Source organism: Phaenicophaeus curvirostris, chromosome 8, assembly GCF_032191515.1.
Source record: "Phaenicophaeus curvirostris isolate KB17595 chromosome 8, BPBGC_Pcur_1.0, whole genome shotgun sequence".
Classification (NCBI taxonomy): domain Eukaryota; kingdom Metazoa; phylum Chordata; class Aves; order Cuculiformes; family Cuculidae; genus Phaenicophaeus; species Phaenicophaeus curvirostris.
In genome coordinates this window covers 23,734,355-23,760,172 of record NC_091399.1, presented here as the reverse complement: position 1 = coordinate 23,760,172, position 25,818 = coordinate 23,734,355, and the positions used below count along the sequence as shown (strand labels likewise).

Below are 25,818 nucleotides of genomic sequence, written 5' to 3'. Positions count from 1 at the left end.
ACTGAAGAAAAAACAGATCTCCTGCAGGGAACAGGGTTTTATCCTCACTGTCCAAACCAGCTGTGTCCCTAGGGTCACAGGCTGTCCGAGCTGGTGGACACCTGGAGTTGAGTGGATCCCATGAAGTGAGGGGTCACGCCGGGCACGACTGTTGTTGACAGGAACATGCCACGTGAGCAGAAACCGTGCTTACGATGTCCTCAGACTTCTGATCTAGCCTAATCTGTCCTTCAAGGTTAAGAGTGGAGTCTGTAAACAAGAAAAGAGGAAAAAGAGGTCATGTTGGGGGGGGCGTTATACAAGGTACTTGTGTTGGTAGGGTCAGCCTTCTGGTTCTTCATGGAATGACAGTTGGACGTTCTGTTTGTGTTTTACACAAGAACCCAGGCTGCAGACTCACCAGCTGGTACGCAGTGGAAGCCCACCGAGACGGGAACAGTCGTGGTTGCTGAACAGCCTTCTACGCAGCGTAGAACTGGCTCCACAGAGAAGCATTTTGTTGCCACCTTCTCAAATGCAACTGGCTTCTCAGTTTTGACAAATTTGCGCTGCAGCTTACAAGCTGTAAAACATGAACTCTTTTAAAGCACCAGCAGAATTTCTATTAAGTTCAAAGAGTTGTTTATCTGTAGAATTAAAAAGTTTACATTGGATATTGGGAAAATATTCTTTTCTGAAAGAATGGTGAAGCAATGGAACAGGCTGCCCAGGAAATGCCTGGAAAGAGCAGAATGGAAATAAGGAATGAAACTATTAAGAACGACATAAAATATCTTTTCTCAACAGCCAAACTACCTACTTTTCATACAAGGATCATCTTAGGGAGCTTCACGTTTATAATTTTATCTGGAATGCACAAACTTCAGGTAGCTGATATAAAGATGCAACAAAACCAGAACTGGCAGTGAACTGCCAAACATAGGAAAACCAGATTTTTTTAAACTCTGCGGCCGATCATATCAAAATTAGTGAAAAGTAATAAAAAAAAATAAGATGATTGTGCTACAATTAACATAAATCATGTGACTAATTAATTAGTCAAAGACAATAACATGAATATATGCCAGAATCTTAGTACCTCCAGCACAGGGATCTTCTGAGATGATCCAGGACTGACCAAAACTCACTGCATCTTTAGCTAAATATCCACTGGGTGTTTGATATTCCCGTTCCTTCTCAGCATCGTATTTTCCACAAATACCACATGTTTTTCCAGCCATCCAGAAAGCAACCTGAATCTTTGTGGAAATAGCAGAGAGATGCACTTAGATCTTTTTCTTCAGAAAGTAAAAGCACTGAAAATTATTCAAAAAAATACCTCAAGCTTATGCCCATCGTAATAGAGTTTTTCTAAGCCATAATCCGGGGCTTTTAGCAACAGGCCTTCCTTTTCGCTGCTGATCACCATGCTTGCATCTGCAATGAAGAAGTAAAAAGGGATTTCTTTTAAAAGGAGTTGTTCTGGGGTCCAACCTGAACCACTTGTTCAATTCCTGAGGACTTGATGCAGTTCTAATCTATCTTGAAAGAGACTGGGGGAGCGAGATAGACCATACTGCTCTCGAACAAGCCAAAGCATTGTGACAAGGGTGGCTGTGGCCAGAGGACATAGAGATACTTGTTCTTTAGGACTCTGTGATCAGCACAGGGTACCACAGCCCGGCATCATTTGGTTTGTGTAAAGATATACAGGATCAGCGTCTCTTTCATTGCTCATCTTTCTTGCCACCTCCTGTGAAAGCTGGAATCGTAGAATCATAGACTGACCTGAGTTGGAAGGGATCCACAAGGATCATTAAGTCCAACTCAGGAAGGCAGCATAAAGGTATGTTAAAATCACCTAATTGTTTCTCAAATTAGGGCGATCTTTATCTAGAGAAGTGTTTGCAGGATCACATCCTCTTTTGTTCAAAAGATCAGAAAAGATTAAACAAAACATAAAGCTGAAGTGCTTACCAGAATTAGATGTGTATGGAACATCTGTTGGGGCTTGAACACCATTAATCTTCAGCTGGATGCGTCCATTCGAAACATACATGTCAACCTCACTTTAAGTAAAGGAAATGAACATAAAGAAACGCTTCTCCTTCACCCTGCTCAGCTCTCAATTTCTAGTCCTGGTAGAACCAACACTGCAGGATCATAGAGTGGTTTGGGTTGGAAAGGACCTTAAAGATCATCTAGTTCCAAGCCCCCTGCCAAGGGCAGGGACACCTCCCACTGGATCAGGCTGCCCAAGGCCTCATCCAGCCTGGCCTTGAACACCTCCAGGGATGGGGCAGCCACAGCTTCCCTGGGAAACCTGTCCCAGGGCCTCACTACTCTCACGGTGAAGAAATTCCTGTTTATGTCTGGTCTAAATCTACCCCTCTCCAGTTTATACCCATTCTGCCCTGTCCTATCACTCCAAGCCTTTATAAAAAGTCAACCCCCAGCTTTCTTGTAGGCTCCTTCAGATACTGGAAGGTCACTAGAAGGTCTCCTCAGAGCCTTCTCTCCTCCAGGCTGAACAACCCCAGCCCTCTCAGCCTATCTTTGTATGGGAGATGCTCCAGCCCTCTGATCATCTTTGTAGCCTCCTCTGAACCCGTTCCATGCTCGTATCATTCTGGCATGAATCACCTGCTGCCCTTTGAGAGGAGGATTGAGAGAGCCCAGGAAAGCGTGCCAGAAGGAGTGCTCACACAACACTTCTCCCTGGCTTCACTCCTTTCTGAGTATCTGGTTGTGGCCATGGTTCAGGCAGGAAGATTCCAGGCTACAGGACCCTTGCTGTTACGTTCTTATAAACTGAAGATACTTTATGTTTCAAAGGAAGATTGGATTCCCTACTGTGGTTCTCTCATGGCCTGAATAGTCTGTGTATTGTAGTATTTTCTTCAGAGCAGCGTTTGCTGTAATGAAGAAATACGAAGCTCAAGCACATCAAAAGCCCATCCATTGTATGAAAAAGACAGGAGTGATGCAGGGACGAAGAATGTCTTTATCTCTAAAGATACAGTCTCTAAAACAAGCATCCTTCTGTTCTTCCACAAAACAGGTGCAGGGAATACCAGTTTCTTTCTGTTTCTCCAACATTATGGCACAATTTTCAGAAAGAAATAGTTATATATAATGAAACCTTACAGATCAAAGCCTGTTTGTGCCCTTTGAAGAATACTCCCCGCAATGATTTTGGTATGCATAGTCCCGTACAGCTTGGAGTATCACACTACACTTTTAAAGAAGGACCTGTGATGGCAGAGGTGATTGCTCCAAGGTGAAACCAAGCGTGTCTTAAGTTAATTTCAAATAGATTAGAACATTATGCACTAAGGCATGACCTAAAGGAGTGCCTCTAATCTGGGATAAGTAATTCCCTCTTTAGCTATGTCCACTTCTCATGCTGACATGATTGTGGATGCTAATTAGTTCTAATTATTAGCTTAGTGTGCGAGACCAGGCTAAATGATTACAAAAGTCCCTTTTGGATTTACAGTTTATATGTCTAGCTAATTACTAAGAACCGAAATGAGACGGTTACATGCTAACAAATTAATGAAGAATTTTGAGCAGTAAAGACTTCAGGTTCCTAGGAACCTCGGCTGTATTTCAAAAGCATTTTTGAAAGATGAAGTCCCCAATCCCAGTGACACTCCTAGAAATCTTTCCATTGACATCAGTAAGATTTGCCTGAGTCTTATGCTAGCACCAGTCTGCCCTAACGATCATAGAATGGTTTGGATTGGAAGGGATCTTAAAGCCCATCCAGTTCCACCCTCCCTGCCATGGGCAGGGACACCTCCTTGACTTTCCTGTAGCCTCCCTTCAGGTACTGGAAGCTGCTCTAAAGTCTCCCCAGAGCCTTCTCTTCTCCAGGCTGAACAACCCCTACTCTCAGACTGTCCTCACAGCAGAGGTGCTCCAGCCTTGGATCATCTTTGTAGCCTCCTCTGGACCCATCCCAACAATTCAATTTTCTCTTCACATTTATAGCATATTCATCTCGATATCTATTTATCATTAAGGTTGCAATTACTTACTGGCTGGCGAGTTTGACATTTATTGCTGTAAGGTCAGCAGATTCTTTGAGTCTTTTCATCGTCACCAGGAATTTCAGTTCTGGACTGCAGTCCTGCACCAAGACATGGTAGCAATTTGCAGGCATTGAATAGTTAAATTCAACTCTGTTGAAGGTTGTGATGGTGTTTTGGAAAACTGAACAACGAGCTGGGAAAAAAAAATCAGTCAAAATCAAGCCTTTTATACTTCTTATGAGGTATTCTATTTTAAGACTTGTAATTTCTTTAAAAGAGACAATTTTCTAGTTTTCTCCCTTCCCACGTAAAAGCAAAATGATTCCTTCAGATGAAATATTGGATTTATAGTAATAGGAAAGCAAAACTTTGCCAGTCCCCAGAGAGCAGCACAACCCACTCATGAGTCAATCGTCGTGTGAGATAAGTTCTGCTCACAGCTCATGCAACTCTCTCTTTGTGGCCTTTTGGCTTTCACAGCTTTGTTGTCGTCAAAACAACTACTATTTGGCTACTGGATGAGGGAAAGGCTGTGGATGTGGTCTTCCTGGACTTCAGCAAAGCCTTTGACACAGTTTCTCACAGCGTTCTGCTTGAGAAACTGTCAGCCTCTGGGCTGGACAGGCACACACTCTCCTGGGTGGAAAACTGGTTGGATGGCCGGGCCCAGAGAGTGGTGGTAAATGGTGTGAAATCCAGCTGGAGGCCAGTGACAAGTGGGGTTCCCCAGGGCTCAGTGCTGGGTCCAGCCCTGTTCAATGTCTTCATCAATGACCTGGATGAAGGCATCGAATGCACCCTTAGCAAGTTTGCGGACGACACTAAGCTGGGTGGAAGTGTCAATCTGCTGGAGGGTCGGGAGGCTCTGCAAAGGGATCTGAACAGGCTGGACCGTTGGGCAGAGTCCAATGGCATGAGGTTTAACAAGGCCAAATGCCGGGTCCTGCACTTGGGGCACAACAACCCTGGGCAGTGCTACAGACTGGGAGAAGTCTGTCTAGAAAGCTGCCTGGAGGAGAGGGACCTGGGGGTGTTGGTTGACAGCCGACTGAATATGAGCCAGCAGTGTGCCCAGGTGGCCAAGAAGGCCAATGGCATCTTGGCTTGTATCAGAAACGGCGTGACCAGCAGGTCCAGGGAGGTTATCCTCCCTCTGTACTCGGCACTGGTGAGACCGCTCCTCGAATACTGTGTTCAGTTCTGGGCCCCTCAGCACAAGAAGGATGTTGAGGCTCTGGAGAGAGTCCAGAGAAGAGCAACAAAGCTGGTGAACGGGCTGGAGAACAGGCCTTATGAGGAGCGGCTGAGAGAGCTGGGGGTGTTTAGCCTGGAGAAGAGGAGGCTGAGGGGTGACCTCATTGCTCTCTACAACTACCTGAAAGGACGTTGTAGAGAGGAGGGTGCTGGCCTCTTCTCCCAAGTGACAGGGGACAGGACAAGAGGGAATGGCCTCAAGCTCCGACAGGGGAGGTTTAGGCTGGACGTTAGGAAAAAGTTCTTTACAGAAAGGGTCATTGGGCACTGGAACAGGCTGCCCAGGGAGGTGGTTGAGTCACCTTCCCTGGAGGTGTTTAAGGCACGGGTGGACGAGGTGCTGAGGGATATGGTTTAGTGTTTGCTAGGAAAGGTTGGACTCGGTGATCCGGTGGGTCTCTTCCAACCTGGTTATTCTGTGATTCTGTGATTCTGTGAAAAGAATTTTCTCAAATGCTGTTACAATTCACATACCATTAACTCTAGAGGGAATTCGTTAAAAGGCCACTGCTGTTATTGAGTCATAACCAGGATTAGAAACAATCACAGAATCATGGAATGGTTTGGATTGGAAGGAACCATGAAGGTGAGTAGGGACACCTTCAACTCAATGGGGTTGAGAAGATGAGGAGGGAAAAATATAAATGTCTCTTTTTTTTCTTTTACTGTAATGATACCTTGTTGGAAATCATGCCAGCTCTGATTAGAAATTCTTTGACAGCAATTTTAATTAATATAGACTAGTTTTGGTGTTTGCCAAAGAGTTATGCATACCTATGATGTTAGCCCACCGGTTTCAACCACAATGCGACTCCTTATCCCAGGATTACAGAAAGCTTTTCCATTTAAAATTTGCCATAAGTGTAATGTGATTAGCACTTAATACAGCATTAATGAAACAATAATCCCTTCAAAATCAAGTCCAGGAGGTCAAATTAAGGGGTAGATAATTTTGAAGCTGTTTTAGCTTCTACATAAGAGTACTCATCAAGCAAAGCACCCCAAATCTGAGGTCGCTTAGATGTCCCTCTCATGAAGTTTGTGATGTATTGTTCTTCACAGTAATCCCTGTGGTGAAGCTGAAATGGGTGCATTTGGGATCAATATTTGACATAAAGCTGAATATTTAATCTTATTAATATAAATATCTTTTTCTTTACATCTTTGCAGCCTCATGGAATTTCAGATACATTTATTTCTGAAGACCAACTGCTTCTTTTAAGTGACTGTAAAATCATTTCAAGTCATGTCAAAAGTATAAATCACGTTTACAAAATCTGCCAAGTCAATCAGTGCTCATGCAGACAGTTAATTGCTGACCTTTGAGGTTTTCAAGGACTGAAAATGCTGCTTGGGACAAGAAGTTCTGGTCAGGGGATGGCAGTGTTGAAATGGGAGTATCTGTACTCGAAGGGAACGGCAGGGGAAGCCTGATGGCTCTGTCGTAAACTGTGAGCTGAAAAGCATTCAGAAGACAAACATGAATGTAGACACGGAATACAGTGTAGAGATGAGATAGCATTTTCCTGTCATGTTCAAAGAGGTCTGTACTGATTGCGAACTCAATTAGAATCTAGATTTAGATCATACCCAAAAGGAAACCGGGTCCTCTGTCTACAGCATGAAAGATCAGAGCAGTTTGACACATCTGCATCCTACGGAGTAGCAGTGCTACAGATGAAGTTTGATATACATCGACGTACAGCTTTATGGGGACGTATACATAATATCTGCTCAGAGTCCCAATCATTTGCTTACTCAAGATGCACAGCTTCTCCTTGCCTATACATTAAGGGCTGCTACTTAGCCATCATGCTTCCCTACAGCCTGGGTTTATTATTGTACCATGGAATGGTTTGAGTTGGAAGGGACCTTAAAGATCATCTATTTTCAACCCCCCTGCCAAGACACAAGAAAATCTGTCATGTGCCTGAAGATTTGGGGAGGAGAGATCTTTTCAATAAGTTATTGTTCATGTGCTATCAATCATAGTGGTGGTTTTGCAACCTGTTTCTCATTTGATGTGTTTGTCTGCTGTGTGAGAAATATGTTGCAAGATATTTTAATCACAGAACCAACTGCGTGAATGCCCCAAGATAAACGAATCATAAAATCACAGAATCACTTGCCCTGCTGGCCACGCTTCTTTTGATCCAGCCCAGGATAGAGTTGGTTTTCTGGGCTGTGAGCAAGATAGCAGAAAGAGTTACCTCAGGTAGCTTGAGGACCACATCACAGGTTCTTGGAGATGTCAGAGCAATAACCAAGGTTGCCTGGTGAGAGGGACCTTGCTGTTGCCTTTGGGAATACCCAAGCAGATATGCAGCACCTGGAAGAAATGAGTAGAACCTGGAAAAGTAAAGGATTAAAATTAGCTGGTTTTGGAAGGATATAAACAATTACGCTCTTCAGTAGACATTTATTAACAAATGCCCTGCGTGCTTTTAATGTGAAAGCTTGTGTCTCATGCACATTTAGATAACAGAATTGTTGCATGTGTCAGTATTGTGGTAGCACTCAGAAAAAAGATTAGGCTTTGAGGTGGGTGTCTGTGTTATGGTGGGTAGGTGCACGTGTGAATAAAATGAATGAATTCATATGATAGATATTAAATGTAGAGTGGTAAATACGTATGTGAACTGAATCCAGCAGGACAATTTTCTTATGCTAACCATCACACAACGTTTGCTCTTTAGTGTGCAACAAAACTTATGGGAAGTATTTGTGTCACCTTCTTCAGAAGCCAGAAGTGAGGTGCCTACGTTAAGAAATACCTACTCGCTCTGTACAGTCAGTAGTAGACAGACACCTTCAGAGAGCCAAGATTAGGCTTTTCCTCTTGAGTTATCATCAATGAAGAAGCATCAGGAGGCCAATTTCCAAATTCAGGCACTTTAAAAGTCTACAACAGTTTAGGTGAATCCCATCATCCCCTTGGTAGCAAGTGGTTTTCCTGCAGGCATAGTGGTGTTGGGCTGACAGTTGGACTTAATAATCTTAAAGGTCTTCACCAATGTTCATGATTCTATAATTCTAAAATTCGCTTTGAGGGAATGAATACACATAACAGACAGACACGTGTAATCTGATTTTATAATATCCTACTGATTAAGGGAAATTTTACAGCTCAGAAATTGCAGTATTATATCTGTAATTATCTCGAGCGTTTACACGGGTATTTTTCAAGAACTCAAAGTCTCACCATCTTGCAGTTCTTCGAACTGTTGAAGGTACTCTTGGCCACTCCAGCTTCATCTGTGTAGCTGGATACGCAGCAAATTGCCCTGTTGTGATTCGAGTAGCAACCTTGTAGTCCTGGCAATCTTTACCCCATTTAAGAGAACCCTGGTAGAGGGAAACATATGTATATTTCATATAAAACATAGTTAGATCATCATATTTTATTTACTGGTTATAGAATAGTTTAGGTTGGAAGGGACCTTAAAGCCCATCCAGTTCCAACCCCCCTGCCATGGGCAGGGACACCTCCCACCCCAAGCCCCATCCAACCTGGCCTTGAGCACCTCCAGGGATGGGGCAGCCACAACTTCCCTGGGCAACCTGTCCCAGGGCCTCCCCACCCTCATAATGAAGAATTTCCTCCCAATGTGTAGTCTAAATCTGTCCCTCTCCGATTTAAAGCCATTCCCCTTTTCCTATCACTATCACAAGCCTCTGTAAACAGTCCCTCCCCAGTTTTCTTGTAGCCCCCTTCAGATATTGGAAGGTTGCTTTAAGGTCTCCCCAGAGCCTTCTCTTCTCCAGACTGAACAGCCCCAACTCTCTCAGCCTGTCTTTGTATGGGAGGTGCTCCAGCCCTCTGATCATCTTGGTAGCCTCCTCTGGACCTGCTTCAACAGTTCAAAATCCTTCTTACGTTGAGGATTCCAGAACTGGACACAATACTCCAGGTGAGGTCTCATCATGATGTTAAACTTACCGATACTTTATGGGATTTTATTAGGGAAGCATCAGCACAGAGTTTCCATCTGCTTGGTCCTGTGATGCTTGAAACAAACACCTGCATGCTTGATCTCGTGGGTTGTGTATCGGTGTACAGCACGAGCTGTAATCCCGTTGGCTGCTCGTTTCTGTAGAGGGCACGAAGGATCACAGCCAGCACTGGTGGCTTGTCATCTCCCAGGAATTTAGGCTTAAGTCAGTAGAGAGGAAACAGAGACCAAAGGTGTAAATAAAGCATGAAAACTACCACTTTAAAACCACAGAGCTAAGAAGGAAAAAGTTTCATTCAAAAAGTCTTTTTATGTAATGTATGGGTACAGCATCATAGATCATCGCTCCACCTATTCAGTTTGTATATAGTTTTGATAAAGTTTTTCAAGGAAAACCCGTCTCAACCTATGTCAGTGAACCAATAGTGTCAGGAATCTTTTTGTAAAGTAGTTTCATTATAACAAAAGGAAGTTAAGGGGAGACCTTGTCACTCTCTACTCTCTGAAATGAAGTTGTAGCAAGGTGAGTGTTTGTCTCTGCTCCCAAGTAACAAGAAATGGGATGAGGGGAAATGGCCTCAAGTTGTACCAGGGGAAGCTTGGCCCCAGTGTGTTTTGGATGCAGCCCAGGACACATTTGGCTTTCTGGGCACATTTTATTTCTGGCACATTAACACACTCACCTGGGATACGGCTCTAGAGACGCCTCCATCACTGGCTGAAGAAGAGGAGGAGCTGATGCTGCTGTTCAGGGCTTCCCTTCCTGGGTCCTGTAAAAATAGAATGGCCTTGAAGCAAGTTGTTTCCCACTGGGAGTTGTTGCAGAATGAATTTTTCATATCTTTATTCTCAGAGAGCTAAGCTCTCAGTGCAGCAAAATCAGAGAGCAGTTGTAAGCCCTGCTCGCAGTGTTTGCAGTAAATGTACCTGTTCATCTGTGGGCTTGAACAAAACACGGTAAACAGGTAGAACTGCCTGTGAAAACAGATAATATGTAAGAAGATCTAAGAGAAGACAAAGAACTAACTTTTGACAAATGTATTAAGAAGTTCAGTATTGACTATGGAAAATAAGACAAGCAAAATTATTTCTTTAAAATATTTTAAACTGAAATCTTCTGAAACACACAACTTCTGAACCGAAACATGGCACAGATCCAGAGTGATGAGAACGGTGAAAAGTCTCAGCTAGGTGGTTATCATAGAATCACAGTATGGTTTGGTTTGGAAGAGACCTTAAAGCCCATCCAGTTCCACCCCTGCCATGGGCAGGGACACCTCCCACTGGATCAGGGTGCTCAAAGCCACATCCAACTTGGGCTTGGACCCCTCCAGGGATGGGGCAGCCACCGCTTCAGGAAAACATTTCTTCCTAAGGTTTCATCTCAATCTCCCCTCTTGCAGTTTAAAACCGTTCCTCTCATCCTATCCCTGCACTCCCTCATCAAAACCCCCTGCCCAGCTTTCCTGGAGCCTCTTTCAGTACTGGAAACTGCTCTAAGGTTTTCCCACAGCCTTCTCTTCTCCAGGCTGAACAACCCCAACTCTCTCAGCCTGTCCTCATATGGGAGGTGCTCCAGTCCTCAGGTCATCTCCGTGGCCTCCTCTGGACTTGCTCTAACTGATCCATGTCCTTCCTGTGCTCAGGACTCCAGGGCTGGACACAGGACTCCAGGTGGGTCTCACAGAGCCAAGCAGAGGGGCAGAATCCCCTCCCTCGCCCTGCTGGTCCCACTGCTTTGGATGCAGCCCAGGACACGATTGGTTTTCTGGGCTGCAAGGACACACTGCCAGCTTGTACTGCTCTCCTCATCCACCAGCACCCCCGAGGCCCATCCTACAGCAAGCAACTACCCTCTGCAGTCTGTTTTCTCTTTCTTTAGTCCTTGCTCTGTTTTCCTGATGTATAAAAACATTCACAACAAGACACATAAGAAGAGTTAAGCTTGGGGGAATTACCTGTTGGTTGGAATATTCACTGTCCCCACTGCAGTGCCTGTCCCCAGAGTGGTCTTCTCCACTGCTACTGCAGCTTTTACTTCTAGCAGAGCTAACGCTCCTGCTGCTGCTGCCACGTTTCGTCCTAGATTTCTTTATTTCATGTTTCTTGTCTTCATTTCCAGGCTCTTTCTCATCAGCAGAGGAAGCAGCGGAAGAAAAGGACGAACTGGAGAAGAGGGATGCACTGAGCCACGCCCAGGGGTCTTTAGCTGCAGCCTCTTCTGTTCTGTGAACCCGTCTCCTGCGTGTTTTATTTGCAACCTCCAAAAACAGTTCAAAGGGTTATGAATTGATAGCTTGTTCTCTAACATTGCTGTGGGTGTCACACAAGCTGCTCACCACAGGCTTTCAAGGAAATACAACTTCCCAGCTCCGCACGCTGGAGAAGCTGAGCCAGAACTCACCTCGACCCATTCCTCCCAGCCCCATCCTTACTTTTCTGTGCCAGTTTTCCAACTGGAAACCCTTGGCTTCACATCTGGCAAAATATTCCCCTCTCCCCTGCTCAGTCTCTTACCTTGAACACATTTTCAATGCCTAGAATCTTCTTCAATTTAGCTTTAATATCCTCAAATGGAGATGTCTTATCCTCTTCCATAGACCCTGAGCTTGCTACGTCAATTATTTTGGAAGCTGCTTTCGATCCTGCCTGAATCTCCAGCTGGATTTTTTCAATATCAGCATCTGTATGAACTGAAGTCAAGATACTTACATTCCAGGGTTGTGCCGCATGAACAGTGTGCACAGAGATTGACAGAAAAGCTTGTTGTCAGGACTGTACCTGGCTTCAAAACTATTTTGGCCTCAAGTTCTCCAACTAATTTATGCAGGTAGGTATTTCTTAAGGAAGCAGAATTTCGTGACTTTAGGCTGAGACAAGCAGAGCATCCCAAACTCTCAACTTTTCTACAGATGTTTTGTGCGTGAGATCTTCCTCCTACGCTGTGGTGTGGTGCCTCTTCTGAACCTTGCTGGTATCCTTTAGATATCACACTTGGAATATTTCTTTGCTGCATGAAAGAAAAATATGGCAAATAAAGACCCTTTTCACGAAGAAAAATTGTCACAGCTCCCAAAATCTTTCCTACTAATGAAGAGAACAATGACAGTCTTGCCTAAGCAAGGAAGCACTGATTAAAATTAGAGACCCAAGTGCTGGAAGCAGTCGAATCCCCTTCAAATTCCTCTGCAAGGGGACAGATCTCCTGCCCAGCCTTTCCCAGGCAACGTTTAACAAACAGATTTCCTAATGAGAACCTGCAGGGCTATTACTCTGCTACTACCCCTCCTGTTGCAATTTAATGCATCCTTCCCATGCCAGTCTCTGAAGCTGAAGAGCACGTAAGAGAATGGGTTTCTGCAATCCACTGCAGGGATGCCCTCAGGATTTGGGAAGAAAATGTATATTCTGCCCAAGAGCCATCTTCTCCATATTGCTCTGGCTCAGAAAAAAAAAGGGATATCGTTCAAAGGGTATGAATTTCACCCATCTTCCTTCTGACTATAACGGATGGGAAGGCGTGCTGTCACAGCAACACAATCTGCATGAGATGATAAGAGTGAGCAGACCATGAAAGGAAGTGTCTTGAATCCACTGGGACTTAGGTTTGGTTTGGGATACATCAGGCTCCTGTTGAATCTCTCGGTTTCTTTGTGACCTGCTGAGAGCCCAGCTGCTGCCTTAGGGGTGTTCAACCCCACTGAGAAGCGGTCGGTTCTCTACCTGCCCGCTGTCCGTGTGGTAAGAGGCCTCCTTACCTTCCAGCTTTCAGCTCCTGAAGTTCCTTCAGAAGGTCGAAACGGCTGGTCAGCGATATTTGGTACTTCTGCTTTGGGGACAATATGGGATTTCTTTTCAGAATTTACTTCTTCCATGTTCCTTGAAACAGCATAAACTTCACTCCTGTGGAGGTGATAAATGGCACACAAGTAATGTTGGATTTTTCTTACCCCCAGTGTCTTTAATACTGGAGAGATGTGGGCAATTCTGTACTTTTCTATATGTTAATGAGCATTAAGCCACTAAGACAGTAATGATCTCATCAGCTGACTCAAGCCCTTCTCAAGTTCTTCAGAGACACAGAGCTCACCAGTACTGGTAGAGTTTTTTTAAATTTATTTTTATTTTTTTCAAAAGTTTTTGCTGGTGCAAAAAAGAATCATGGAATGGGCTGAGTTGGAAGAAACCTGTGAGCCCGTCCAGTTCCACAACTTGCCATGGGCAGGGACACCTCCCATGGGATCAGGTTGCTCAATTCCCCTTCCAACTTTGAACACCTCCAGGGATGGAGCAGCCATGGCTTCTCTGGGAAACCCGGTCAAGGGCCTCCCCATCCTCACAGCAAATCATTGCTTGCTAAGATCTCTCAATCTTTCCTCTTTTGGCCTAAAACCGTTCCCCCTCGTGCTATCCCTGTGCTCCCTGATCAAGAGCCCCTCCTCAGCTTTCCTGCAGCCCCGTTCAGTCCTGGAAGTTGCTCTAAGGTTTCCCAAGAGCTTTCTCTTCTCCAGGCTGAACAACCCCAACTCTCTCAGCCTGTCCTCTTATCCTGTTCTGAATCCATTCTCCTTCCAGCCCTTATTTCTGCTTAGGATTGCCCTGACCCAGCTGTTGCCCTTGGCTTTGTTGAACCCCATGAGGTTCGCACAGCCTCACCTTTCCAGCCTGTCAAGACCCCTTTGGATGGAATCCATTCCCTCTAAATCCTAAGCTTTCTGTGGCTGCCAGGGTACAACAGAGGCAAACAAGGAGTTGTACGTTCAATATTTATAACAGGGAGCTTACAGTCAGTAACACCTGAGAACCGAAACGCAACAAGCTCTTGCATACCTCACAGCTGCGAGCTCAGCCTCTTGATAGCAGGGAGGGGTTTCAAGCTTCAAATTTTTCTCTTTCATATTTATCCTGACGTCAAATTTCATTGTGGAGTTGGCAGTGAACTCTGCGTGAAATTCAAGACCACTCTGAAAGTATTGGGTATTAATCCCCATTGTTGCGATTGTATGAAAATATGCCCTGAAAGAATGGGAATAAAAGCGTGCAGAATCACAGATTAATAGTCACATATTTGACTTTGAAGTGCCAAATTGCATTTTCACAGTGTTATGGTTCTTGTGAAGGGATGGATGAAGGGATGTGTCATAACAGGACATAAAAAGAGCTGAAGTGCCACTGGAAAAGGGAATTATCAGATGAACAAAGCTAACAGAGACCATTTCTCTGCTTTTTCCCTGGTACATTGCCTGAGGGCAAGCTAACACCAGATTCTTTCAGATTGTGCCCAGTTTATTATTATTATCACAGTTATTATCATTATCACTATTATCATTATTGGTGCTTTTAGTTTTGTGGATCCATAGAATCATTTGGTTGGAAAAGACCTTTGAGATCATCGAGTCCAACCGTACTTATCCACTACTAAACCATATTCCTTGCACATCATCTTCCTGTATTTTAAACACCTCCAGGGACTAGGACTCCACCACCTCCCTGAGCAGCTGTTCCACTGCCCGAGAACCCTTTTGGTGAAGAAATTTTTTCTGATATCCAGTGTAAACCTCCCCTGATACAACTTGAGGCCATTTCCTCTCATCCTATCTCTTGTTACAAGGGAGAAGAGACCAGCACCCACCTCACTACAACCTCCTTTCAGGCAGCTGTAGACAATGATAAGGTCTCCCCCTCAGCCTCCTTTTTTCTCCAGGCTAAAGAACCCCAACTCCCTCAGCCACTTCTCATAAGGCTTGTTCTCCAGCCACTTCACCAGCTCCACTGCCCAGCACCTCAGTGTCCTCCTGGTAGCGAGGAGCTCAAAACTGAACATAGGATTCAGGGTGCCGTCTCCCCCTGAAATCCCTCTGTTTTGTGCCAAGAGGCGATTCTATGTTGAACTTGTAAGAACCCATCCGTACGTAAGCAAATATATCATTACAGCTCAGCATCTTTAGTCACTGAGCAGGTACAGATGTGAGCAGTTTTAGCAACAGCAGAACGGCAGGGCACCCTGTGGGATACAGCGCACATTGCTACGTTTGCAGGGTCATAAAGCGTCAGTTAATTGCATCAGATAAAGCATCAGTTAATTACACTAGTAAAGCAGCAGATAATTGCTTTCTCATAACTTCCCTGCTCTGGACTAGCTCAGCCTCTCAAACCTGGGACAAGTAAGGCTCCTGTACACCAACATGCGGACCTGTATCCATTTTAGACATAAGCAGCAATACTTGCGTGGGTGTACGTGAAAATATGTCGGTTTTACCTTGGTTTGATGTCAGCATGAACTTCAATGTTGCTTTCCAACAACTGTGAAGGTCTGAAGTTCTCAGATAATGGTGGTGATATCCGTATGTCCACTGCAAAAGACAGAAATTATATGAGCAGAGAAACAATAAACACTGCAGATAACAAAAAAATTTTTCACAGAAAGGGTCATTGGGCACTGAAACAGGCTGCCCAGGGAGGGGGTTGAGTCCCCTTCCCTGGAGGGGTTTAAGGGACGGGTGGACGAGGTGCTGAGGGACATGGTTTAGTGTTTGATAGGAATGGTTGGACTTGATGATCCGGTGGGTCTCTTCCAACCTGATTATTCTATGATTCTATGATTCTACAGTTATAGTGGGGAAACTGCTCAGTTTGGCGTCCCAAGCTCACCGTCGGCTGCAGCCTGGGCCAGGGCGACGCTGTACAGACTGAGCTCCAGCGGCACGCCGACCACTGTGGGGACAACGTGACGCAGCTCGCCTGCCATTGCCGGCAGGGTCCATCGGCCTGAAATGCCTCGCTGAACCTCTTCCACCACTTTTTTCACTACCAGCTCCCAGTATGATGATCCACTTATACTCTGACAGCAGAGAAATGGGTTAGGAAAGTCGGTAAGAAGAGACTGGGAAGGAAAATTATTCAACATCGCAGACGAAAAAAGACAATAGTCTTGTGAGTACCGTCATGGTCTGCTGGATGGCTTCTTTGTCAATGTCAGCAAAGGCGATCTCTTGGCCCAATACTTTGATGTAAGTGGACACCAGAGGGTCTTGAGTAGGTAGTTCTTTCCATCCCAAAAGCTGTGGTGTTAAGGAGAGATGTGGAGAAATGAAAGAAGTGGATAATGTCGCTTAAAATACAGCAATTCAGCAGTCTGAAGGATGCTACCCATGGTTCCTTAGCCAAAAAACTAAGACATCTTGTCGGTCTGCATCAATGGGGCCCCTCTGATGTTGCATAACTGACTTCAGGGGGAGTTTCCCCATATAACAATGAGGCGAGGATAATTTCTGCTGCCGTAAGGAGTAGGCAACACCCAAGGACTCATGGACAAAAATCTTATTCAATAATAATTTTAAAACAGAAGAGCAGCCACTTACTGACACTTAAAAGACATGAATTTTGCTACCAGCATCACCATAATCTTTTGTACTGTGTATTAAGGGCTGACACTTGTTGAGTGAAAAGATGGCATTTGTTGACAGCATAAATACAATGTAAGAGCATCTTTCCACAACTAAACAGGATGACTGACTCCTTTCTTACTGGAACATCAAAGGGACAACTTGGTGGGTTGGTGATGCAAGAGTACTGCAAGCAGAGCAGAAGGGTGCGTAGAGACATACTGTTTTACCGAGTTCCTCCAGTGTCTTGTATGTGTCGTACTCAGCAAAAGGAATGTTCTGCTTCCTGATGAGCTCACTTAGACTTTGTGACCGGAAAGCCACCTGTAGGAAACAGAGTCAGATGTCACAGCCCGAAAGAGAGCCCAGGAAAACCTTTGTACCTAGTCTTACACTCAGCAATGCCTCTCTAAGGACACACTTCAGAAAGGCATTGCTCTTAAAAGGCTCTGTCTCCCTGGCAGATGACTGCAGGGTACGGCTGCAGCTGCCAAAGACACGCTGAGCCAGCTTTGAATCAGTCAGCAGGGATAATTTTAGGGCAGTGCAGGCTGCAAAGCTTTCCCAAGAAGCTGAGGAAATGCCTGCATGCTGTTACATGGAGCTTCACACTGCCCGGGCTGAAATTTAATTTCAGATACAACAGCATCCCTGTACTTATGCAAAATACTCTCCCTAGATGCCATGCAACTAACTCTGCAGATGAAATGCTGTGCTCGATAAGCTTTCCTGTTTTCCTAGATTTCCATGCCTGTACTGAATGTGTTCACTGACAAACGTGTGTGTGAAGAGGCTCAAATAAAAGAAGCTTAAGTAGAATCATAATAATTGTCTGCTTTTTCTTTTCCACATGCACCTTCACAGCCAGAGATGGAGTAGATCACTATATCAAGGTTAAAATGCCTTAGCAAGTAATTGTGCTTGCAGCTGGCATGCATCTAGGTGGCTATTTTTATGGAACACTTACCTCAATAATATCTGTTGCAGTATTTGCATAATATCCTCTTACTTTTGTGATTATATCGGATGGAAACACAGTGCTGGGGCTGTTCATTAGATAAACCCTCCAAATGGCACCAGCCTGATATTTAGCTGTCACGGGAGTAAAAAGCAGCAGAGATTTGGGTTAGGGTCTCCAAGGTGTCTGGTGCATGTGAGGTACCTGCTGTAGGGGGTTCTCCGAGGATGCAATCCCACAGGTCCTCAAGCTGGCACCCTCGAGAGCAGAAAATTGTTGTAGGGCAGAGTCAACACAACTACAGTGATGAAGGAGGAGGCCTAAGTCCACGAGCAGGCACTGCTTTTCCCAGCAGGTACCCAAAGAGCTATAGAACACCCTTGCAGGTTGTTGCATGTTAGGAGGCTCTTGTGTTTTTTCTGCTTCAAGAACACACTAAACTCACAGCCTGTAATAGGATTTTGGATGAAGATTACAGAATCACAGAGTGGTTTCTGTTGGAAAAGACCTTTGAGATTGAGTCCAACTCTCAATCCAGGCCTGTTAAGACCACCACTAGACTATGTTACCAACACGATCACGCCACGTGAGCACTAGACCATCACAGAACATAATAGAGGCATTTGGTTACATAAGCCAAAGCTCTGAAAAGGGCACCTGGTACTCACAGGAGTAACCACCGACGTGAATGACCTTGCTGTAGCGATAGCTCAGTCTGTCAAATCTGGGGCTCAGTAGTTTGATGGCAACGTTGCAAGCAGCAGATCTAAGTAACAGAGTTAAAGTCATGTGAAGAGAGTCAGCTGTGACCAAAGTCGTAGAAAACATCACCATTTGCAACCTAAAAAACGTACTACTTCTGCTACTCACAGATGATAGAGCTGTGGGACCCTGCTGAGTGCCAAAGCCTTCATGTGGGAATATGTGAAACTGGCTACTTGCAAGCTGGGCTCCGTCAGCACCACGCTGGCCATAGCTGTTACGGTTGGAAGAGCAGGCTTGGTTTCGAAGAGGACAACACAAGCCACCATCCGGACATTTGGAGCAAGAGTGTTATCCATAAAGACCTGAAGGGAGATCTCCCTTACCTATAGGGGGAAGATAGAACATAGGAGAACCTCAGAACTTCTCAGTGAGAAGTGTTTCCTAAGTGATGTGCAGTGGATGACACACAAAACACTGAAGAGAGACTTGAATGTGGAACCTGCCACTGAAAATGAAGATACTGCTGGGTGAAGAGTGAGCAGGGCTGGAAGAAACAGCCATCAGCAACGGGCCCAGTGTTACCATGACTAAAGCAACCCCAGAGATCAGCAAGGATGGGGTGATGTCAGGAATCTGCAGTGTAGGAAAAACAACGGCTTTCTTAGTAACTGAGTAATCTGCCCAGAGTTGTGAACATTAGCTGATGGCTTTATTATCCCTGCATCACTTCTTTGATTCAAACCATACCCTCTAAGACACTGAATAATACATTCACTTACTTTTACAGGGTCTTTTCTGGCAATTTTCCTCAAGGCCAGCACAGCATCAGCGTGGATCCTGCTCGGTAACGAAGCTGCAGCAGATGAAAACGTTGGCAAGAACTTCAGGATGCGTTTGATGCTGGCCCGCTGTCCTGCGTTGCCCATGGCTTTCAGGGCCAAAGCCATGTCCTTGGCATCACCTTTGCTAGTGGCTTCAGCAGCAAGGTCATGGAGTGGCTGAAAGCAGAGCAGGCTGCGTTAATCTTATCAGATAACAAACTTGTCATAATGCATTAAATGTGCATTGCCATGGCAAACAAAACATCTATTGGTGCAAACCCCCGAGTAAAGCTGTTCAGATATGTCGCCCAGCAACTATCTCACTGTCTTTGTCAGGATATCAGCTGTGGAACGTCATGGAAGCAAACTTGGTTTTCTTCTCATACAGTGTTGTTACTATGACCTCAAGTTGTGCCAGGGAAAGTTCAGATCAGATATTAGGGAAAGTATCTTTACAGAAAGGGTTATAAAAGACACTAGCAGAGGCTGCCAAGAGAAGTGGTTGAGTCCCCATCCCTGGAGGGATTTAAAAGATGGGTAGATGAGGTGCTCGGGGATCTGGTTTAGCTGTGGACAGGTAAGGTTGGACTTGGTGATCTCAAAGGTCTTTTTCAACCAAACAATTCTATGATTCCAAGATTCTATGACTTGATTTTAAATTATGCTTGAGCACAGGAGACGCTCCTGGGTGGATGCCTGCACCAAAGAATCTCTTGCAAGTTTCAGAGCATCACCTCGCCGTTTCCTTCTGTCTTTGCAATTTGCAGGCAAACACAGCTGAGAGTGAGGAGCGTAAGCAGCCGGTTACCTTACTGCCTGCATTGTCAGAGTGAAATTAGAGGCATTTAGAACATCTCTTCACCTCTTAAGAAATGAAGGTCACCCACCTGAAGAAGTTCAGCTGGACAAAGTGAAGACTGCTCGCAGTATTTATTTACCATGCTACCATAGCCCAGGTGGACGAGTGTTCGAAGCATCGGTGCTTTCTGGATTTGGGGACAAGTCAGAAAAGTCTACAGAAGAAAGAAGCAGCGGTCATTAATGTTTAGAGTAATTAAAGCTGGTATTTTGTGAAAACTACATTAGAGAATAAAATTGGTTTGGATTTTTCCTATATATTTTCAGAAGTTACATCAAATGCTAGTCATTCAGCTATGATAAAATTAAATACACTTGCTCCACTTATACTGAATATACTTTTGGATATCTGAATGTACATTTTGGATATCTGAATGTACATTTTGGATGTCTGATGCTATTTTCTTGGGTTTTTTCTATTTAAAAAAAATCATTTCAGCAAAAAGAAATCAATCACAATTTTCCTCGGATTGGTGGGCTTTAACACAAAAATCGAAGGCATTATCAAATTTTGGTCACAAGTGTTTGGAAGCCTTTTTTTTAAGCATTCTGCATTTTTGATAAGGCCTTACATTTTACACATTTAGAAGTGAATCGTGGAAAGGTTTGGGTTGGAAGGGGCTTTAAAGATCATCCAGTTCCACCCCCTGCCACTGGATCAGGTTGCTCCAAGCCCCATCCAACCTGGTTTTGAACCCCTCCAGGGATGGGGCAGCCACAGCTCCTCTGGGTAACCTGTTCCAGTGCTTCTCCTCTCTCATAACGAAGAAATTCTTCTTTATGTTTAGTCTAAATCTGCTCCTCTCCAGTTTATCCCCATTGCCCCTTGTCCTATCACTCCAAGCCTTTGTAAACAGTCCCTCCCCAGCTTTCTTGTAGGCCCCTGAATGTGTTGCATCTTTCACTTACAATCCTGTGAATTCAGCTTTTAAAAGACAGGAGAGGAAAACAGAAAGAAGAACCAGCTGCACTCACTGAAGCAACTTGCAGGGTTTGCTTGTTGGGTGTAACGAAATGGAAGGCGAGAGGGAGAGCCACTGCTGCTTCCCAGATGTTCAGCTTCCCGTCATGAATTTCTTGCTTCAGGAATCGGAATGTGTCGGTAGCTCCAGCAGCGCAGATGGCACTCAGGAACCAGGGCCTGCCAGGGAGACAAGGATTCATTATTCCCATTCCCAGCACAGCTTTGCCTGGAAACCTGGGCTGAAGGCAATGCAGGTACCTGTAGGGAGGCTTGCTGGCAAACTGCACCCACAAAGACTCAATTCGATCGAGGGTCACTACACGAAAAAGCTGGACCATTTCCAAGAACCTGACCGAAGCTTCTTTAGTGGCTTCTTCCTCGTCCTTCTGCCCTAATCGCCGCAGTGTTTCTGTTATCTATGGGGAAAAAAAACAGACAGTTGGAAGGATCCATGTGTAAAATCATAGAATCATGGAATGGTTTGGGTTGGAAGGGACCTCCAAGCCCATCCAGTCCCACTCCCATACCATAAGTAGGGACACCTCCCTCTGGATCAGGGGCTCCAAGCCCCATCCAACCTGGCCTTGAACCCCTCCAGGGATGAGGCAGCCACCCCTGCTCTGGGCAACCCAGTCCAAGTTCTCCCCACCCTCACAGGAAAACATTTCTCCCTAAGATCTCATCTCAATCTTCCCTCTTTCAGATTAAAACCATTCCCTTCATCCTCTCCTTGCCCTCCCTAATCCAGAGCCCCCCCCCCAGCTTTCCTGGAGCCCCTTTCAGCTCTGGAAGCTGCTCTAAGGTCTCCCCAGAGCCTTCTCTTCTCTAGGCTGGACAACCACAACTCTCTCAGCCTGTCCCCGTGAATAGCATCTAATGTTTTGTGTTCCGATACAATAGCATTTACATTTACAATGGAATAACTTTTACATTAACGCTTACATTTCTTCCTAATATCTAATCTAAATCTGCTCTCTTTCCACTCAAAACTGTTCCGCCTCATCGTTTCATGCCCTGGTAATTATAAAATTATTTTCTGGTCATCTGTTAACCTTATAAATAATGAAAAAGCATGACAAGTAAGCCTCTAATACCTGTAAGTCTGGATTTTTAATCCTTACTAGAGGAATTGGCATCTGGAGTACTTCTCCTGAGAAATGATACCGCAGACTCCCTTGGTTTTGCAGCTGAGCTTTTGGCACGGTGTCAGAAGCCCTTTTAATGCCGACCAAAGACAGTTCTTGCCTTCAAGAGAGAGAGGAAGATGCTTCAGTGGCCTTTAACTGCGTGGTGTGGACACAGGACACATAGGGCGGTTGGAGACGGGTACCCAGCAGGACTATTGCACAGACCACAACGGATTTTCTCAGAATATCATAGGATTTGTGAGAGATTTTAGAGTTTGCAGGACACAGAATGTGGCTGGGCATCCTGAGGGATGTGTGGTGCCTCAGCCTCTTTGCAGCCCACAAGACAGATGCTTCTTGTTAACTCCCAAATCAAGAGTAAATACATTTTAAGCATCTCCTCCTGGCTCTGATAATCACAGCTAAGTGCCTACCTCGCCTCCATGACTGCTACCCCGTTGGGTTCATTGAAGGGGGAGATCAGGTACACCTGCTCGGATGTGGCAGACGTCATCAGGGTCCTGCTGTTGTCATACTTCATCTTGTAAGTGAACATCACCGTGCCCTTGATGTTTCTGACTTTCTGAAAGTGCAAAGAGACCTACTCAGAAATACAAATGGGTGGTAGCACAGAGTCAACGTCCCCGCTGGCATCGGTGTGATGCGTGAATGCTCGGCAGTGGTGGCTGCAGGACTTCGTGCTGCTCGTACCAGGGGGCAGGTGGGACAGGGGCGGATGTACGTCATTCCCACGTCCATCACAGCTTTGTCCTGGCAGTCCGTCAGGTCCTTGCTTTTGGAGACGGTGGCACGGCTATTCCTGCTGTCATCCTGGATAACGTATCTGGTTTGGCAGATGCCTTCGATCCCAGCCTGTGAATATCGATTTAAACACGCTGAAGTTTCCGCTTGAAACAGCAATAGGTAGAAAGCTGGCTGGGAATTGTATGTATGGTGGAGTCACTATAGAACGGTAAAATGAGAAGGAAAGGAAAATCAGAATGGAAAAAACAAACCTCCTGTAGTTCATACACATTTTGTGACTTCTTGATGGTCATCTGCATCATGTTCAGAATCCCCCTCACTAGGTTAGTGCACAGGATGGGGCAGTCCTCGGGGGCAAAAATACTTCCAACCCTTCCCTGCGTGTATTCAAACTTAAAGGGTTGGCTTAAACATGCCGTGATGGTCTCGGTGAGCCTCGGAGACGGGGTGAAGGGGTCCGCGGGCCAGAAGCCGTTGTATTCTTCCAGCTTTGGTGACCGAATCTGTGAACAACATGAGGAGAACATTCAGCTTGGTCACCAGCGGTTTGAAATAGCGCAGTTAGAGAGAAATGTGGCACTTCTAGTCCGTGGTTGGACACAAGCCACTTGTCCCATGCTGCAGGAAGCAATTCTTCCTCGGAGTCTTGTGCTGGCCTAGAAAGAGTCCTTGAAAACACAGTTTCCCAGAAGGATTTCTGCCAGAAAAATAAGATCGTGCAAGCAGCATTCTGAACTTCACTGTGTGGTGAAGCTGGGTGAGCAAAACACCGGCTGCCAGCAATCTGTATGGAAAAGATACTTGCCTGTTTTCCCCAGATGTCCAAGTGAGATCTTCCTTCAGTCTACAAGGCGGTGAAGCCACCGCTAGAGCTGCTGCCCAAACACAAGGGGACAATTTCAGCTGCTGATCCCAGCGTGCCAAAGCCTTGGCACAGCTGATGGGGAAGCGGAGGTGACCGCACATCCCGTGGGAGATGGTCCTGTGGGAGCTGACATCTCTGTCTTTGGAAGTGGTTGTCCATCACTTGGAGCTTATTGAGCTGCAAAGCTTGCACACAAGTCCTTGACTGCTACCTAGTGGGAGATGTTTGCGTGCACAAACATATCTAAAACACGTACATGCGCACCTCTCACTCTTGGACAGCGAAGTAAAAAGGGGGAAACTGTGGGTTTCATGGCTTGATTCCTTTTAGGTGTTTATAATAAATGCTGCAAGGGTGGTTTGCCTCTTGTCTCAAATTAAATCCTAGCCAAGACTGTTGTCTGCAATTGCTGAAGTTGTAGAAACTCCAGCAAGGTTCCACAGAGCCTGCAGCTGCAGCAAGGTTTTATAACAGATATTCTTTCACGCTGCTTCTGTAGCACACGCACAGGGTTACAGCTTGAGTAAACTCCTCAGACAAACACTAAGTGCCCTCTTACAGCTTTCTCCCCACATGGTGTCTCCTAGATCCCCTTTCCTTTCTCTCTTTTGTTCCATGCCAGTATTTTAAGCCGTTTGATTTATTCTTTTGGATGAGTAGCGGTGCTTCCAGATCTGATATCATTATGCCAACCCAAAGCATTACCATCAGAATTCTTCCCATTTGAATTTAATGCCTAAGTGAAGAACATCAGGTGGGAGATAATGGAGGCAGGTGGGACTTTCTCATATGATAACTGAATACCAGCACTGAGCTTTTCTCAGGCTGTGGGCCAGGTTGAAACCCATGGATATTTCACGCTTCAATTCTCATTTTCATACTTAAGCTTAGTGTTGCCATAGTAGAAATGTCTTAGGGACATTTATTCCGCATGCAGATGAACCTAAGACAGCTGATGTCAAGGGGGCTCAGGTACTGCTGGGGCAGCTCTGGCTCCCTCCCGCAGAGGTGTGGGCTGTGAGGAAGCCTGTGGAGCTGTCTCCAGGTCACCACCCATAACCCAAAGCAGTTTGGCCACAGCTGCTCTCCCCCAGCACAGTTTAGTGGCTTGGGGTGCAAAGCTCAGAGCCTGTGCTGGGGAAACCATCGCTGCCTTGGTCTGACACGGGGCTTATGGGGTTGCTCGTTGCAGGGAGGTTGGTCTAGACGACCCTTAAAGGTCCCTTCCAGCCCAAACTGTTCTATGATTCTATGATTTTGGCACCGGGAAGGACACTAAGCTTCTGTGTAAGCTATGCATCTTCTAGTTTATTTTACCAGCCTGGAAGTATGAATGAGTGTAGCCCCATGATGCAGCCAGGTGGGTGGGTTCCCACCTCCACGGTGATTACCTGGAGAAGGTGGTCGCTCTCAGACACGCGGCTGATCTCCAGCTTGCAGGTCAGCTTCACCCCTGCGATCGCCAGGCCTTTGCCAGGCAGCCCATGAAGGATGAAACTCTCATAGCCATACAGGTAGGTCTTGCCAGCATGAAAAATGGGTTCTATTAAAAAAAATATAACAGAAACACCTCCTTCGCTGTGACTCTTGTGATGTTACTCACAAGAACCATCCCAGCAAAGAAGGGTGAGGGTGCTACTGTTGAAAAATAGGTGCAAGCAGTGAGTAAGGCGCAGTCATAGGGGAGGGCAGTGTGGGAGCTGCTGGCTGGCGGTGGGAACGCACTTACCGAGGTCTTGCTTCTGGCCCCCTGTGTGGGAGGAAAGAGAAGGATGCATAAGAATCCCCCATCTCCGCGGATCCTTTCATTTACTATTCATTTACTCCGTGCTAATGGTTGGCAAACACCAGTATTAGGCTTCTGAGGTGCACCCCACGCTCCTGGGACACCAAGCCCATACCATCCCTGCTCGCTACCTGCTGCTTGCTTCGCTTTTCACCTGCTGCTAAGCTTAGGCACAGACTGCTAAGAGTTTACAGCTGAAGTTATGAAAGAGCTTCAGCAAACGAAGCTGTAAATACCCCCGCAATGCCCCAAGGGGATGCAGTTTTCTTAGGACTGCAGTGGCCATCACAGTTCATCAATGCTGCTAAAGCTTTGACTTACCCACAAGGGCGAGCACCAGGGCCAGGATGAGTCCCTTCAT

The 25,818-nt window shown here is 45.6% G+C and overlaps 1 protein-coding gene across 1 annotated transcript; it reads right to left on the bottom strand.

The window, feature by feature from the left end:
* Positions 1–133: 133 nt before the first annotated feature.
* On the bottom strand, positions 134–25,818 carry LOC138723213 (vitellogenin-2-like). The gene is made up of 35 exons (XM_069862138.1): positions 25,779–25,818; positions 25,401–25,421; positions 25,063–25,214; positions 23,058–23,309; positions 22,753–22,914; positions 22,476–22,624; positions 22,009–22,159; positions 21,173–21,330; positions 20,926–21,091; positions 19,980–20,105; positions 19,051–19,269; positions 18,437–18,654; positions 18,235–18,332; positions 17,576–17,700; positions 16,831–16,932; positions 16,165–16,284; positions 15,875–16,064; positions 15,483–15,576; positions 14,054–14,239; positions 12,982–13,126; positions 12,005–12,233; positions 11,741–11,916; positions 11,182–11,484; positions 10,151–10,198; positions 9,907–9,993; positions 9,211–9,423; positions 8,473–8,615; positions 7,481–7,619; positions 6,591–6,726; positions 4,023–4,209; positions 1,938–2,048; positions 1,319–1,409; positions 1,079–1,238; positions 401–562; positions 134–249 (listed from the first exon to the last, which is right to left on the bottom strand). Exons 1-35 carry the CDS (start codon positions 25,816–25,818, stop codon positions 134–136), a joined length of 5,175 nt encoding a protein of 1,724 aa, XP_069718239.1.